This window comes from Coregonus lavaretus (assembly GCF_964263955.1).
Source record: "Coregonus lavaretus genome assembly, chromosome: 1".
In the NCBI taxonomy this organism is placed as follows: Eukaryota; Metazoa; Chordata; class Actinopteri; order Salmoniformes; family Salmonidae; genus Coregonus; species Coregonus lavaretus.
The window spans coordinates 23453732-23467430 of NC_139988.1; the positions used below are offsets into that span (position 1 = coordinate 23453732).

Consider the following 13699-nt stretch of genomic DNA (forward strand, 5'->3'; position numbering starts at 1 on the left):
GAAGAAAGAGAATAACAGAAGGACACAGTAGATAAGAGAGAGAGGGGTGTTTATGACTCAGTTTCACAGAGAGAGAGGGATGAGGTGCAAAAAGACAGGAGCTCCACCGCTCTCCTTGTTCCAGAGGGGTAAGACTCAGTTCTTCTGGCTATTCCTTGTTATTTCTGCAATCTCTTCAGCTATGAATTACTCTGTGATTATAGTTTTACTGGAGACGTTTACCATTGTGTGTTGTTTGACCCAAACAACCTGGAGAAACAGGAGAAGAAAAAAAACTAAAATGTAGTCTGTCAGAGAGCCGGGGTGAAAAGGTTTAATCTCTATTTTCAGGCAAAATGTAGCAAGTTAGAAGATAAGGTTATTTTGGCATGTTGACGTTTATTGGGATGAGTCTTGTCCTGGAGGCAGAACTGAGCGATATCCACTAGATGAGCCAGCTTTAAAGTCAAAATTGGCCATATTGTAAACATTTATGAAAACATAATTTAAGGTTAGGGTTAGGCTTTAGGGTTAGCAGTGTGGTTAGGGTTAGTTTTAAAATCAGTTTATGATTTTGTGGCTGTGCCAGCTCGTGACAACTCTGCAGAGCTGCCTCCAAAGGATTCATGACGAACAACGCTAACCTGCACTATTGTAGCTAAATACATGGGGTACATACTTGCAAATATAATAAAATGTTTAAGTTTAAACTTTCTGTCTCAAAATGAACATCAGACAATTAAAATCGTCGACCTAGTTGCACGTGATACAACGCTACATGTTAGCTGTTACCATTACATTATCTGGCTCATTTAGCCCCATGCTGTAACAAATTCCTCACCAGCCTATCAAAGATCTTAGACTTTATATCCACAACCAATGGCATTTCTTAGAATAGGCCAACAGAGGGATATTTTAAATCTCCAAATTCAAGGTTTACTTGGTCTAGAAAGTTTAGTCCCAATATTGCCTGATGCATCCTTGACTAGGCTAGTAGCGTTAGACAATTCAAAAGGCATGTTTTCGCATATTTGACAGAAGTCGCACGTTTTTGCTTATCTGTTTCACACACATCCATGTGCTTTTACTGGAAAAACACAAAAGGAGATCTATACAACATTTAAGTAGTTTAAAAAAAAAATCGAAGAGCCTTATGGTCTTGTCAAATATCTGTCATGTACCACTACCATCGTTGCTGGGTGGCGTTACTGGCGTATGCCGCTAAGGTGATTGACTGTATCTTCGGGGTACAGTAACATGCAGACTAGACCCGGCACGCATGTTGATTTTGTCCATCCACACCAGACGTGGGTTCGAGGCCCCTTCACGTCAAGCTTGTTTGTTTAGGAAAAAACTGTTCACTGCTGGTCCTTGACGCTCGATTAAAATAAAGCATATGTGACTTAGTGGATGAATTTAATAATGCATATAAAACGTTTTAAACGTTTTGAAGTGGTGTTTTTAGTCTAACAATAACGTTAAACAATGTTATTATATTCGGTATGTTCGGCCTTTGTTGAATACAAATTAAGCATTAAGTTCTTGCGAAACATTGATTCAGCTTTGATATAAACTTCATTAAAGACCACCATTCTGAGAAGTGACAGAGTATCGCTCTGGTGCTCTCCGGCAGTTCTAACGTTACACCCTGTAGCAGTAGCCTATGTGTCGGTCTGCAAGAGGGACTCCAAGAAGCTCCTCATTAAATATATATTTACTAGGTTTTGGCTGCACTTCCCTTCGCAACAAACGATCAAAATAAATGTAATTCTACATTTCAAAGGATACAACTATATCTCACCTGGGATTCAAACTTGACGCTAACGGAAAAAATAACCATGCGCCAGGCACGCTGCACTGTGAACTATTTGTCCAGTAGACATTTTGTGTGTTTTAAAAAATTTGCTTAGCAGATGGTATCGTTTGACTTCTGCTCAGCACGCGCTCATGGAACGGTGTTCTAACATTTGTAATTGGCTGATGCCGAATTTGTTAACGGACGTAATCACTGCCACCTGCTCAGGTTAGCATAGCGATAAATGTGGCAGGTTATGTAATAGGAACAGCTATGTAGCGTTTTTTCATGTGCAACTACGTGGACGATTTTAATTGGTTGATGCGCATTTTGTTCGCAAGTATGACCCATAGAGTTTTGTTTACTAAAGTGTGGTTTGTTTGTTTACTTCTTCAGCTGAGCATGTTTTCTGATGTTCTGTGGTGATTATGTATTTACTCTGGGTTTTAGTAGTGAAACAGTGCTGTGATAATGAGGATATAAAAATTGGATCAACAGAAAGCCGATCAGCAGTGTTGTTGTGCCATTGAGCCCCATACTGCAATGCTCTTAACAGTACTGTACTGTAATATATCATTCCAGTAGCTAACTGTGTAACAAATGAATGTAAGTTTACAGCAAAAATGTTAGTGTGGGTATGATCATGTCCATGTGTAAGGACTGGCACAGACAGGGTCCTATTCAACCAGTTCTGCACTGTAGTCCTTTCATACAAGCATCATGTTCTGTTGTCAGATGAAATCACAGAATGGTAGATGTGATACATGAGGGGTGTGTGCTGTTCAGGCAGCGTTCTTGTAAACAGATAAAGGTCTGATACACTCTGTGTGATCGCTGTGTTCCACTTCACTGCTACACTACTCAGCTTAGGCCTAGCTTCCAGATACAATGTATCCCTATGGGATTGATATGTTCATATGAACTGTGTGTGCTGAATGTATGTCCTGTATTCTAGCTCTCCCTGTTTCCAGCTTTCTCTCACTGTCTCTCTCTCTCTCTCGCTCTGTGTCTCTGTTTTTGTCAGAATTGGGAGTAGAAGCATGAGTGTGTTTTGGATGTAGGGGTTGATGGTTGATGAAGTGTGTACAGACACAAAGACATGGGCCTCTCTCTCCCTCTATACCCTCTGGGCCAAATACCTCTCTCTCAGGTGCTTTCTTCACCTCTGGAGGGGGTAAGGTGGGATGGGGCCCTGACCTGTTTGGAATGAGAGAGAGAGAGAGAGAGAGAGAGAGAGAGAGCGAGAGAGAAAGAGAGAGAGAGAGAAAGAGAGAGAGAGAGAGAGAGAGAGAGAGAGAGAGAGAGAGGATGCATTCTTCAGTGAGCTACAGTAATCTGTTGACTGACCCTACAGATCTACAAGATAATACACCTTTACCTCAGTCCTTCATTCAGCTTGCTATTACAGTAGGCTTATAGCTATACACTGAGTATACAAAACATAAAGAACACCTGCTTTTTCCATGACATAGACTGACCAGGTGAAAGCTATGATCCCTTATTGATGTCACTTGTTAAATCCACTTCAATCAGTGTAGATGAAGGGGAGGAGAGTTTAAAGAAGGATTTGTAAGCCTTGAGACATGGATTGTGTGTGTGTGTGCCATTCAGAGGGTGAATGGGCAAGACAAAATATTTAAGTGCCTTTGAACGAGGTATGGTAGTAGGTGCCAGGCGCACTGGTTTGTGTCAAGAACTGCAACGCTGCTGGATTTTTCACCCTCAACAGTTTCCCGTGTGTATCAAGAATCGTCCACCACCCAAAGGACATCCAGCCAACTTGACACAACTGTGGGAAGCATTGGTGTCAACATGGTCCTGAATCCCTGTGGAATGCTTTCGACACATTGTAGAGTCCATGCCCGGAGCGGCAGGTAGCTTAGTGGGTAAGAGCGTTGTGCCAGTAACCGAAAGGTCGCTGGTTCTAATCCCCGAGCCAACTAGGTGAAAAATCTGTCGATGTGCTCTTAAGCAAGGCACTTAACCCTAATTGCTCATGTAAGTCGCTCTGGATAAGAGCGTCTGCTAAAAATGTAAAAATAAAATGCCCGGCGAATTGAGGCTGTTCTGAGGGCAAAAGGGGGTATAACTCAATATTAGGAAGGTGTTCCTAAAGTTTGGTATACTCAGTGTATATGCCATTTTAGCAGACACTTTAGCGACAAAGTCATGCATGCTTACATTTTTTACGTATGGGTGGTCCCAGGTATCAAACCCACTATCCAGGCATTGCAAGAGCCATGCTCTACCAACTGATCTGTGTCCTCTGTGCATTAACTTAGGTGATTTTCGAATCTCTATCTTTCCCTATCTCTGTGTCTCTCTCTCTCTCTCTCCCAGGTGGTCCGCGTCATCAGGTCAGCGGTGGTACTCGGTCGGAGGAGCAGGGTGGCTTCATGCGTCCAGATCAGCTCCTGGAGGGCAGGGTGAGTTGAATATGGTGTGTGTGTGTGTAAGTGCGTCTGTCCGTTCGTCCATGTGTGCGTGTGTGTCACAGGAGGCTGCTGAGGGGAGTGAATGGAAACCATGTGTTTAATGAATGCGATTACCATTCCATTTATTCCGTTCCAGCCATTACTAAGAGCCCGTCCTCCCCAATTAAGGTGCCACCAACCTCCTGTGGTGTTTGTGTGCATGTGTGATAACCTTATTTTCTCTGTCTATAGGACTCTGAGGCCATCTACCAATGGCTGCGTGAGTTCCAGCTGGAGAGCTACACTGCTAACTTCCTCACAACAGGATACGATGTGCCTACTATCAGTAGAATGACCCCAGAGGTCAGATACTGGATTGTATTACCCATTCATACATTTATTGATTAATAACACATTTACCTCAGTTTATGTTTTAGGTCAACAAAATGAATGAGCATGGATAAATGTGTTCTATAGTCATTTTTATAATCGACAGCCTAGTCACGGGGCTTTCTAACCTGGTGTGTGTCTCTCCAGGACCTGACAGCTATCGGTGTGACCAAGCCAGGCCACCGTAAGAAGATCTCCATGGAGATAGGCAACCTAAACATCCCAGAATGGCTGCCTGACTACATCCCTGTAAGAGACTCTCACATGACCTTTGCACTCTGTACACAGTTATGGCTGATGACGACATGCTTTTGATAGAAAGAGTTGTGCAGTCTATGTCATTAATAATAATTAGTTCTTCATGTTTCATGTACAGCTTTACAATCAGCAGTAACTGTGTTTTGTCATGCAACCATTTTTCAACAAGCTCACCCTCTGTCTGTCCCTCTGTCTTTCTCTCTCTCTCTCTCTGTCCTTCTCTCTCGCTCTTTCTCTCGCTCTCTGTCCCTCTTTCTCTCTCTGTCCCTCTTTCTCTCACTCACTCACTCACTCACTCACTCACTCACTCACTCAGTTGAATTCAATAAATGCTGTTTCTTTGTTTCCTTCTCTCTCCATCTCCATCTCTCTCTCTCCCTCCTTCTCTCTGTCAGTCCGAGTTGTCAGAGTGGTTGAGTGCGATTGGTCTCCCTCAGTACCAGAAGAAACTGTGTGAGAACGGTTATGACACCATCAGCATTGTCAAGGATATCACCTGGGAAGACTTATCGGAGATAGGAATCACCAAGCTGGGTAAGAGATTTCCACACGCACGGACACACACACTGCAGACGCACAGATGCACTTACACTAAGCAAGGTCACATTGCTTATTGTAAGGGCATCTGTGCGTCAGCAGTGTGTGTGAGAGCTCTTGGACACATTCCCCCTTACCAATATAACAGCCTTGGTGTCGACAATCAATTATCAACCTTTTTAACCACTTTTTATCTATATATTTTTTTAATAGTTATTTTTCTACAATTTGTGTTGAATTTATTTTCTCTCTCTCCCCTTCTCCCAGGTCATCAGAAGAAGCTGATGTTAGCCGTGAAGCGTTTATGCGACCTGCATCGTTCTCGTCACCATACCAATGGCTCCGGCACGCTACGGCGTAGTAAACCCCTCGCTGCTCTGGAGCTGGTGGCTATCGAGCCCCCCGCCGACTGCTGCCCCCCATCCCCCCACACCCCCAGGACACCCCTCCTCTCCTTTCAGGACAGCGAGCTGAGCACAGAGCTACAGAACGCCATGATGGGCAGAGCAGGAGGAGGAGGGGTGGGGATAGGGGGGTTTGGGATGGGTGTGAGAGGTGTGGTGAGGGGTGTGGTGTCGCCGATGTCGCTTAGCCAGGAGAGCATTGGAACGCGCTCCCGCGGATCCGGGAATTCTGGGAATTTTCCGGGATATTCCCAAGAGCTTCACCAACAGACTCTGGCATCAGCTGGAATGTACAGTCGCTCGGACGAGTGCTTGGGAGGAGGGGGAGGAGGATGGGCAAGACAGGGTGGAGGAGGGAGTCCAGGGAGAGACAGACAGAGACCCACAGAGTTGTGGTCAGACCAGCAGCGCCAGCCCCAGCCCCCCACCAAACTATCCATCACCCCCCTCACCCCTCCTCTCACCCCCAGCAAGATGCCCCGCTTCGCCTACCCAGCTGTGCCTGTGCCCAGTAAACCCAAACCCTGCCAGTCCCCTGCCCACCTCCACACCCCCTCTCCCCAGGCTTCCCCCACACAGAGGACCTTCAGCTACCTCCACACCCAGGGAGGAGGTACCGATCTGGGCCAGCGTGGTCTACCCAAGCCCCATGCTGGAGCTGTCCCCCTCCCAGGACTAGGCCTCAACACAGAGGCCTTTAAGGGCCCTAAGAAACGCACCCAGAGTCTGACCCGCTACGCCCTGTCAGATGGAGAAACTGAAGACGACGAGTCATCGCCGCAGGAATCAGTTCCCCCGGTGACCATGCCCTCGTACGCCACACTAGGACGCAAACCAGGCCGCGGTCAATCCTCCGCCGTCCAACGCCACATCAGCCGGAGCCACACATTCACTGTGCGCTCTCGCCACAAAGGCCCGCCCCCACCGCCACCTAAAAGGATGAGCTCGGTGAGTGGCAGCCAGGCCAACGAATCAGGAGGAGCGGCAGTAGTGTCAGTGCAAGTGGAGGTGGCAGGGGTGGAGACTGAGAGTGCAGGCAGTGTGAGGAGCATCGCAGCCAGGCTACAGGGGTCCGGGCCCAGGGGCAGCCCTTCTAAGGAGGTAGAGTTACCCACCCCATGCACCCCCACCCTCGCCTCCCACAAACCTGTACCCGCTCTGGGGCTGGGAGGCCTGAGGAGGATGGGGAGCGAGCGGAGGGATAGAGATGGAGGGATAGAGAGAATCCCAGAAGAGGAGGAGGAGAGAGAGAGGAAGAGTGGTTCAGTATTGGAAAGCTCTACGTCGCTTCAGAGGAGCTCCAGTGAGAACCTCCCCTTCGCGGAGGAGGGCAACCTTACCATCAAACAGCGGCCCAGGTTGGGAGCAGGGTGCCGGGCAGAGACTGAAATCCAGCCCCAGGCTTCTCTAGAAGACCCAAAGATGCAGACCCCAAAGTCCCTGGAGGTCCCTGAGTTCAACCTTAAAGAGTCGGACACTGTCAAACGGCGACGTCAGCCCAAAGACCGGGACACACACACACTGGACGAGATCTTCACCCCCAGCGAAGACGACACACACAAACAGCCGCACACACACGGCCGGTCCAACGGCTTCCACACACACACAAAGAGAGACACACAGAGTGAGGAGGAAGCAGGTGTGAGGTCAGAGAGCAGTTTACAGAGAGTAGGATCGACAGGGAAAGGCCAGAAACCACCTCCGTCCTCTAAACCAACCAGCCCTCCCCTCAAACCAGCTGGTCAACAGATACACACAACTACATCTAAACCAGGCAGTCAACAGAAGACAGCAAAAACGTCCAAATCAGGCAGCGCACACAACCAAATAACCATCGCTATACCAGCCAATCAACAAATAAACACAACTACATCGAGACCAGCCAGTCAACAGACACAGGCAACTATCAATATACCAGCCAGCCCACAAAATACACACACAACCACCTCTATACCAATCAATCCACAGAAACCAGTAACAGCAACCAAACCAGCCAGTCCGCAGAAAACAATAACATCCAAGCCAGTAAATCACCAGACGCCTGCTACTGTCTCTACACTTCCCCAGCTCAGCACATCCATAACGTCAGCCGCTACAGCCCGTTCCCCTGGTGTGACTCTCAATGTGGTCCAGAGTGTGGTTTTCGCTTCCCCAGCCCAGGCAGCCCCCGTTCCATCCTACCGCACCTCAGGGCCTGCAAGCCAGGCAGGACGAGCAGGAAAGGCCCAGGCTGGTGAGGCCTGCTCGGAGGTGCTGGTTCAGAGGAGGCTGGATGAGACCAGCACGTCACTCGAGGAAGCGCTGAAAGATGTAGAGAGGAAGCTGGCTCAGGATGACACTGATGGGTAAGACACACACAAATGCGGCAGACACACACACTCACACACACACACACACACACTCACTGTGTTAACACTCTCCTCTCTCTATTCCAGTGGCAGCAGCACAGTGAAAGCAGCAGGGAATATTCTGGATGACATCGGCAACATGTTTGATGACCTCGCTGACCAGCTGGATGCCATGTTGGATTAAATCCTCTTCATTTCACTCAATGCAACCTGAATAGGATCAGCTGGGTTCAATGGATTGGGTTGGGTTGCCAGATACCTAGGGTTGGGTTGGGTTGCCAGATACCTAGGGTACGACCCAAATGGCACCCTATTCCCTATATAGTGCACCACTTGTGACCAGAGCCCTATGTGCCCTGGTCTAAAGTAGTGCACTATATAGGGAGCCATGCGGGACGCAGCCCTAGACTTGCTTAGTCTGATCTGCATGTTTCCAACATCCACTCTCATAGGGTGAATGAGAGAAAGTATGAGAGAAGTGAAGAGAGAGGGGAGAGGAAGGGTGAGGGAATGTGAAAAGATGAGGGGAGCAGTAGAGTGAGGAGAGCAGTAGGGTGAGGAGAGGAGAGCAGTAGGGTGAGGAGAGCAGTAGGGTGAGGAGAGGAGAGCAGTAGGGTGAGGGGAGTAGTAGGGTGAGGAGAGCAGTAGGGTGAGGAGAGCAGTAGGGTGAGGAGAGCAGTAGGGTGAGGGGAGCAGTAGGGTGAGGAGAGCAGTAGGGTGAGGAGAGCAGTAGGGTGAGGAGAGCAGTAGGGTGAGGGGAGCAGTAGGGTGAGGAGAGGAGAGCAGTAGGGTGAGGAGAGGAGAGCAGTAGGGTGAGGGGAGCAGTAGGGTGAGGAGAGCAGTAGGGTGAGGAGAGCAGTAGGGTGAGGAGAGCAGTAGGGTGAGGAGAGCAGTAGGGTGAGGAGAGGAGAGCAGTAGGGTGAGGAGAGCAGTAGGGTGAGGAGAGCAGTAGGGTGAGGAGAGCAGTAGGGTGAGGGGAGCAGTAGGGTGAGGGGAGCAGTAGGGTGAGGGGAGCAGTAGGGTGAGGAGAGGAGAGCAGTAGGGTGAGGGGAGCAGTAGGGTGAGGGGAGCAGTAGGGTGAGGAGAGCAGTAGGGTGAGGAGAGCAGTAGGGTGAGGAGAGCAGTAGGGTGAGGAGAGCAGTAGGGTGAGGAGAGCAGTAGGGTGAGGAGAGGAGAGCAGTAGGGTGAGGAGAGCAGTAGGGTGAGGAGAGCAGTAGGGTGAGGAGAGCAGTAGGGTGAGGAGAGCAGGAAGGCACAATGTGGAGCGCAGATATCTTACACATACACACACTTTATGATGTCATCAGAATTTTTTTATGCAAGCACTTACTGACGGATACACCTGTGGATTTTGTTGTTGGAATAGCATCAGTGAGAGGCACACACACACCGGGACTTACCTAAACTGAAGCATATAACTCTGGATCAAAGGTTTTGCTAGGCAGAGAGCACAATAACACAGACAAGTGTACTGTGATTTATTACATAGAGCACAGGTTTATGACATAGAGCACATGTTTATGTCATAGAGCACAGGTATATGACATAGAGCACAGGTTTATGACATAGAGCACATGTTTATGTCATAGAGCACAGGTGTATGACATAGAGCATGAGTGGCTTTGCTACAGCTTTGCTCTGAGCCAACCAGATTTTACCACAAAGGGAATAAGGGTCAATTTTTAACATGTATGTATTGTATCATAAGTTATATTATATTCTCGTCTTAAACTTTACCCAACGTTACGTTAAAAAAGTGTGTCAATATTCTTAACATGAGATAATCTTTAACGTTCCTGAAAACTGAGAATTTAGTTTTTACTTTGTTTGCATTTGTTTGTTTTAACAAAGGGAGCACCTATTTACTTAAATGTTAAATGTAACTATGGCATTGCAAAAGTACTTTCATTTATTTCATCTTATGTTATTTAACATGTAATATACTATATTTTGGTTGATTATTGTTTGCGAGTTGGGTAAATATCTAAAAGATATGACATATTATCTGAATTAAATTCCATGCATATGTTTGTATTTTTTATGGTTTACCAAAGTGGAAATCCAGTGTTTGCCCTCCAAAGGCTTCAAAACAACATGGGGGGGGGCAGTGATACTTTGTAAAGCACTATTGTCAAATGAAAGCACAAGTCTTCAGGTCCAGCTCAGCTGTGTAGAAACGGTGTTGCAGTACGTTATCTAAGTTTTGGTCACGTACACAGTTTAGCAGGTGTTATAGCGGATGCAGCGAAAATACTTATGTTTCTAGCTCCTAACAATGCAGTCAAATGTTAAACAATTAAAATGTAAAGGAGAAAAAAAAGAAAGAAAAAGAAATCAAGAATGGCGTGACGAATCTGATTAACAACCCAAATAGCACTGTAGCAGTAATCAACTGTACAGGTGTTTATACTACTGACATGTATAGGCTGTGAGGTGAGTAGTATACACATCACAGGAGGTTGACGGGCTCATGGTAATGGCTGGAGCGGAATGAGTGGAATGGTATCAGATATGTTCTTTCCATGTGTTTGATGTCATTCCGTTTTCTCCATTATTATGAGCCGTCCTCCCCTCAGCAGTTGAAACAATAAACATCTTTCGGTAAAAAGATGAGGAATGGGGCTTGATGAATCTAACCACTCAAATGTATAGACAGAGCTATGGATGGCAAGGACTGACCATCCATGATATCAAAATTATACACTGAGTATACAAAACATTAAGAACACCTGCTCTTTCCATGACATAGACTGATCAGGTGAAAGCTATGATTCCTTATTGATGTCACTTGTTAAATCCACTTCAGTGTAGATGAAGGGGAGGAGACAGGTAAAATAAGGATTCTTTAGACAATTGAGACATGGATTGTGTATGCGTGACATTCAGAGGGTGAATGGGCAAGACAACAGATTGAAGTGCCTTTGAACGGGGTATGGTAGTAGGTGCACCGGTTTGAGTGTTTCAAGAACTGCAACGTTGCTGGGTTTTGGAGTCGACATGGGCCAGCATCTCTGGAACGCTTGACACCTTGTTGAGTCCATGCCCTGACGAATTGAGACTGTTCTGAGGACGGACGGACGGACGGGGGGGGGGGGGGTTGGTTCTGAGGGCGTAAGACAATTGAACGAAGCTCATGAGGCATTTATAAGTTATATTCAACAATCAATGGGTACATACTGTATCATGAATTTATAAGGCCAACATTGTATGTAGCCACTTTGTGTTTCCAATGCTGCTCCTGCAGTTTAGAAACTGTGAGGTGGGTCTTGGTATATGTAACTGCCACTTGAATTCTGTATTAACCAGTGCCACCCCCAAAACCAAAGACAAGGGGATGGATTTGGGCCCATTTCAGTGATGGTTTCTTCAAGAGAGAAAGCGGCTTTCGTATATATTTTTCTGAAAAAGTGTTCTTCTTACAATGACTACATCAACTGACTTTTTATTTTGTAAAAAAAAAACATTACTTATATTTCATCCGACAGTCTGTATGCACCTTCTCTGTCATATGTCATGTCAACAATATTGTATTATTTATATTATCATTCATATAACAAAATTCCATGATGATAAAATTCCATGATTATAGCTTTGAAGTCTTATAGCTGTGATATTGTACTGCGCTTAATATTATGTGTATAGCTGCTTCTGCTTCATGCAGTGTTTATTACATCAGATAGCGGGCCTCCCAAATGACACCCTATTTCCTATTTAGTGCACTACTTTTGACCAGGAGCCATAGGACCCTGGTCAAAAGTAGTGCACTTCATTGGAAATAGGGTGTCATTTTGGAATTGGGACGCACACATAGTTACTTTTACTCGGGCATTAAACGGCAAGTATACTCAGGTTCTACAGTACAGTCTCCATCAATACTGCAATTATACACTGAACAAAAATATAAAACGCAACATGTAAAGTATTGGTCCCATGTTTCATGAGCTGAAATAAAAGATCCCAGACATTTTCCAAACGCACAAAAAGCTTATTTCTCTCAGATTTTGTGCACAAATTTGTATACATCCCTGTTAGTGAGCATTTCTAATTTGCCAAGATAATCCATCCACCTGACAGGTGTGGCATATCAAGAAGCTGATTAAACAGCATGATCATTACACAGGTGCACCTTGTGCTGGGGACAATAAAAGGCCTGCAGTTTTGTCACAACACAATGCCACATATGTCTCAAGTTGAGGGAGCGTGGAATTGGCATGCTGACTGCAGGAATGTCCACCAGAGCTGTTGCCAGAACATTTAATGTTCATTTCTCTACCATAAGCCCCCTCCATCGTTTTTGAGAATTTGGCAGTACGACCAATCGGCCTCACAACTGCAGACCACATGTATGGCGTCGTATGAGCGAGCGGTTTGCTGATGTCAACATTGTAAACAGAGTGCCCCGTGGTGGCGGTGGGGTTATGGTATGGGCAGGCATAAGCTAAGGACAACGAACACAATTGCATTTTATCTATGGCAATTTGAATGCACAGAAATACCGTGACGAGATCCTGCGACCCATTTTTTTAAGGTATCTGTGACCAACAGATGCACATCTGTATTCCCAGTCATGTGAAATCCATAGATTATGGCCTAATTCACTTATTTCAATTGACTGATTTCCTCATTAACTGTAGCTCAGTAAAATATTTTAAATTATTGCGTTTATATTTTTGTTCATATGTACATACATACATACATACACACACAGGGATAGTTCACCCAAATTACATATTGGTTTCCTTACACTGTAAGCAGTCTATGGACAAGGTAAGACAACAATCCATGATTTGGTTTTCTTCACCTGGCCACTGTCTACAAATGCAAATTTATGGAATTTGGGTGAATGATTACTCATTCTTAGGGCTCTATTCAATCTGTGTCACTGAAGTGATAGAAATGTAAAGTTACTTTCAGATTGAGCCGACCTATGCAGCGTTTACCGTGAATGCAGTCTCCGCTAACACGGAAATATTGCCGTAAAATTTTAATCACGCTGTACAGCTGAACTTCCGCAATACGGATTGAATAGAGCCCTGAAACTTCTTACTGTACATAACCTTATTAACATGAACCTTAAGTACAGTGTTAGAGTAAGTACAAAAAAATTTGACGCTGTACTTACAGGAATTGTAAGAACTGTTAAGTGTGACATGTCTTTTTTAAATTTGAGGCTTCATCATAATGTCAGAACATTGTTCTAGAGCACTAGCTACTGACTTGCTGATTGGTCTGTGTTGTTTGTGATGCACGCCCACCTGCTTACTCATCAGTTTACTGTTTAAACCATTAAAGGGAGAATCTATACCAAAACAGTCGATTTCCTTTCTGAGATACCACAGAGTACGCATGGTGAGACACACACACACACACACACACACACACACACACACAAAGGGTTAAAGAAAGACAAGACAACATGTTTGGTCCCAAATTTATAACAGTCATCCTCGTCAATACAACTCAGCCCTTCTACCAGTGTACAGTGTACAAAAGCCTTCACAACCAATAGCTCTCCAGGACCAGAGTTGATCCCTGGTCTATACTATTGCGCCTATGTGGTTCAGATGACTGATA

The 13699-nt window shown here is 45.7% G+C and overlaps 1 protein-coding gene across 1 annotated transcript in view; it reads left to right on the forward strand.

Annotated features, from left to right (window-relative positions):
• The window catches only part of LOC311133081 (caskin-2-like), a 79500-nt gene extending 66052 nt beyond the window's left edge, over window positions 1–13448 (forward strand). The window contains exons 15-20 of the mRNA XM_084166517.1: window positions 4115–4200; window positions 4441–4551; window positions 4726–4827; window positions 5232–5370; window positions 5641–8122; window positions 8213–13448. Coding sequence (XP_084022643.1) covers window positions 4115–4200; window positions 4441–4551; window positions 4726–4827; window positions 5232–5370; window positions 5641–8122; window positions 8213–8309 — 3017 coding nt within the window. The 3' untranslated portion in view covers window positions 8310–13448. The remainder of the gene's footprint in view (window positions 1–4114; window positions 4201–4440; window positions 4552–4725; window positions 4828–5231; window positions 5371–5640; window positions 8123–8212) is intronic.
• Window positions 13449–13699: the final 251 nt, after the last annotated feature.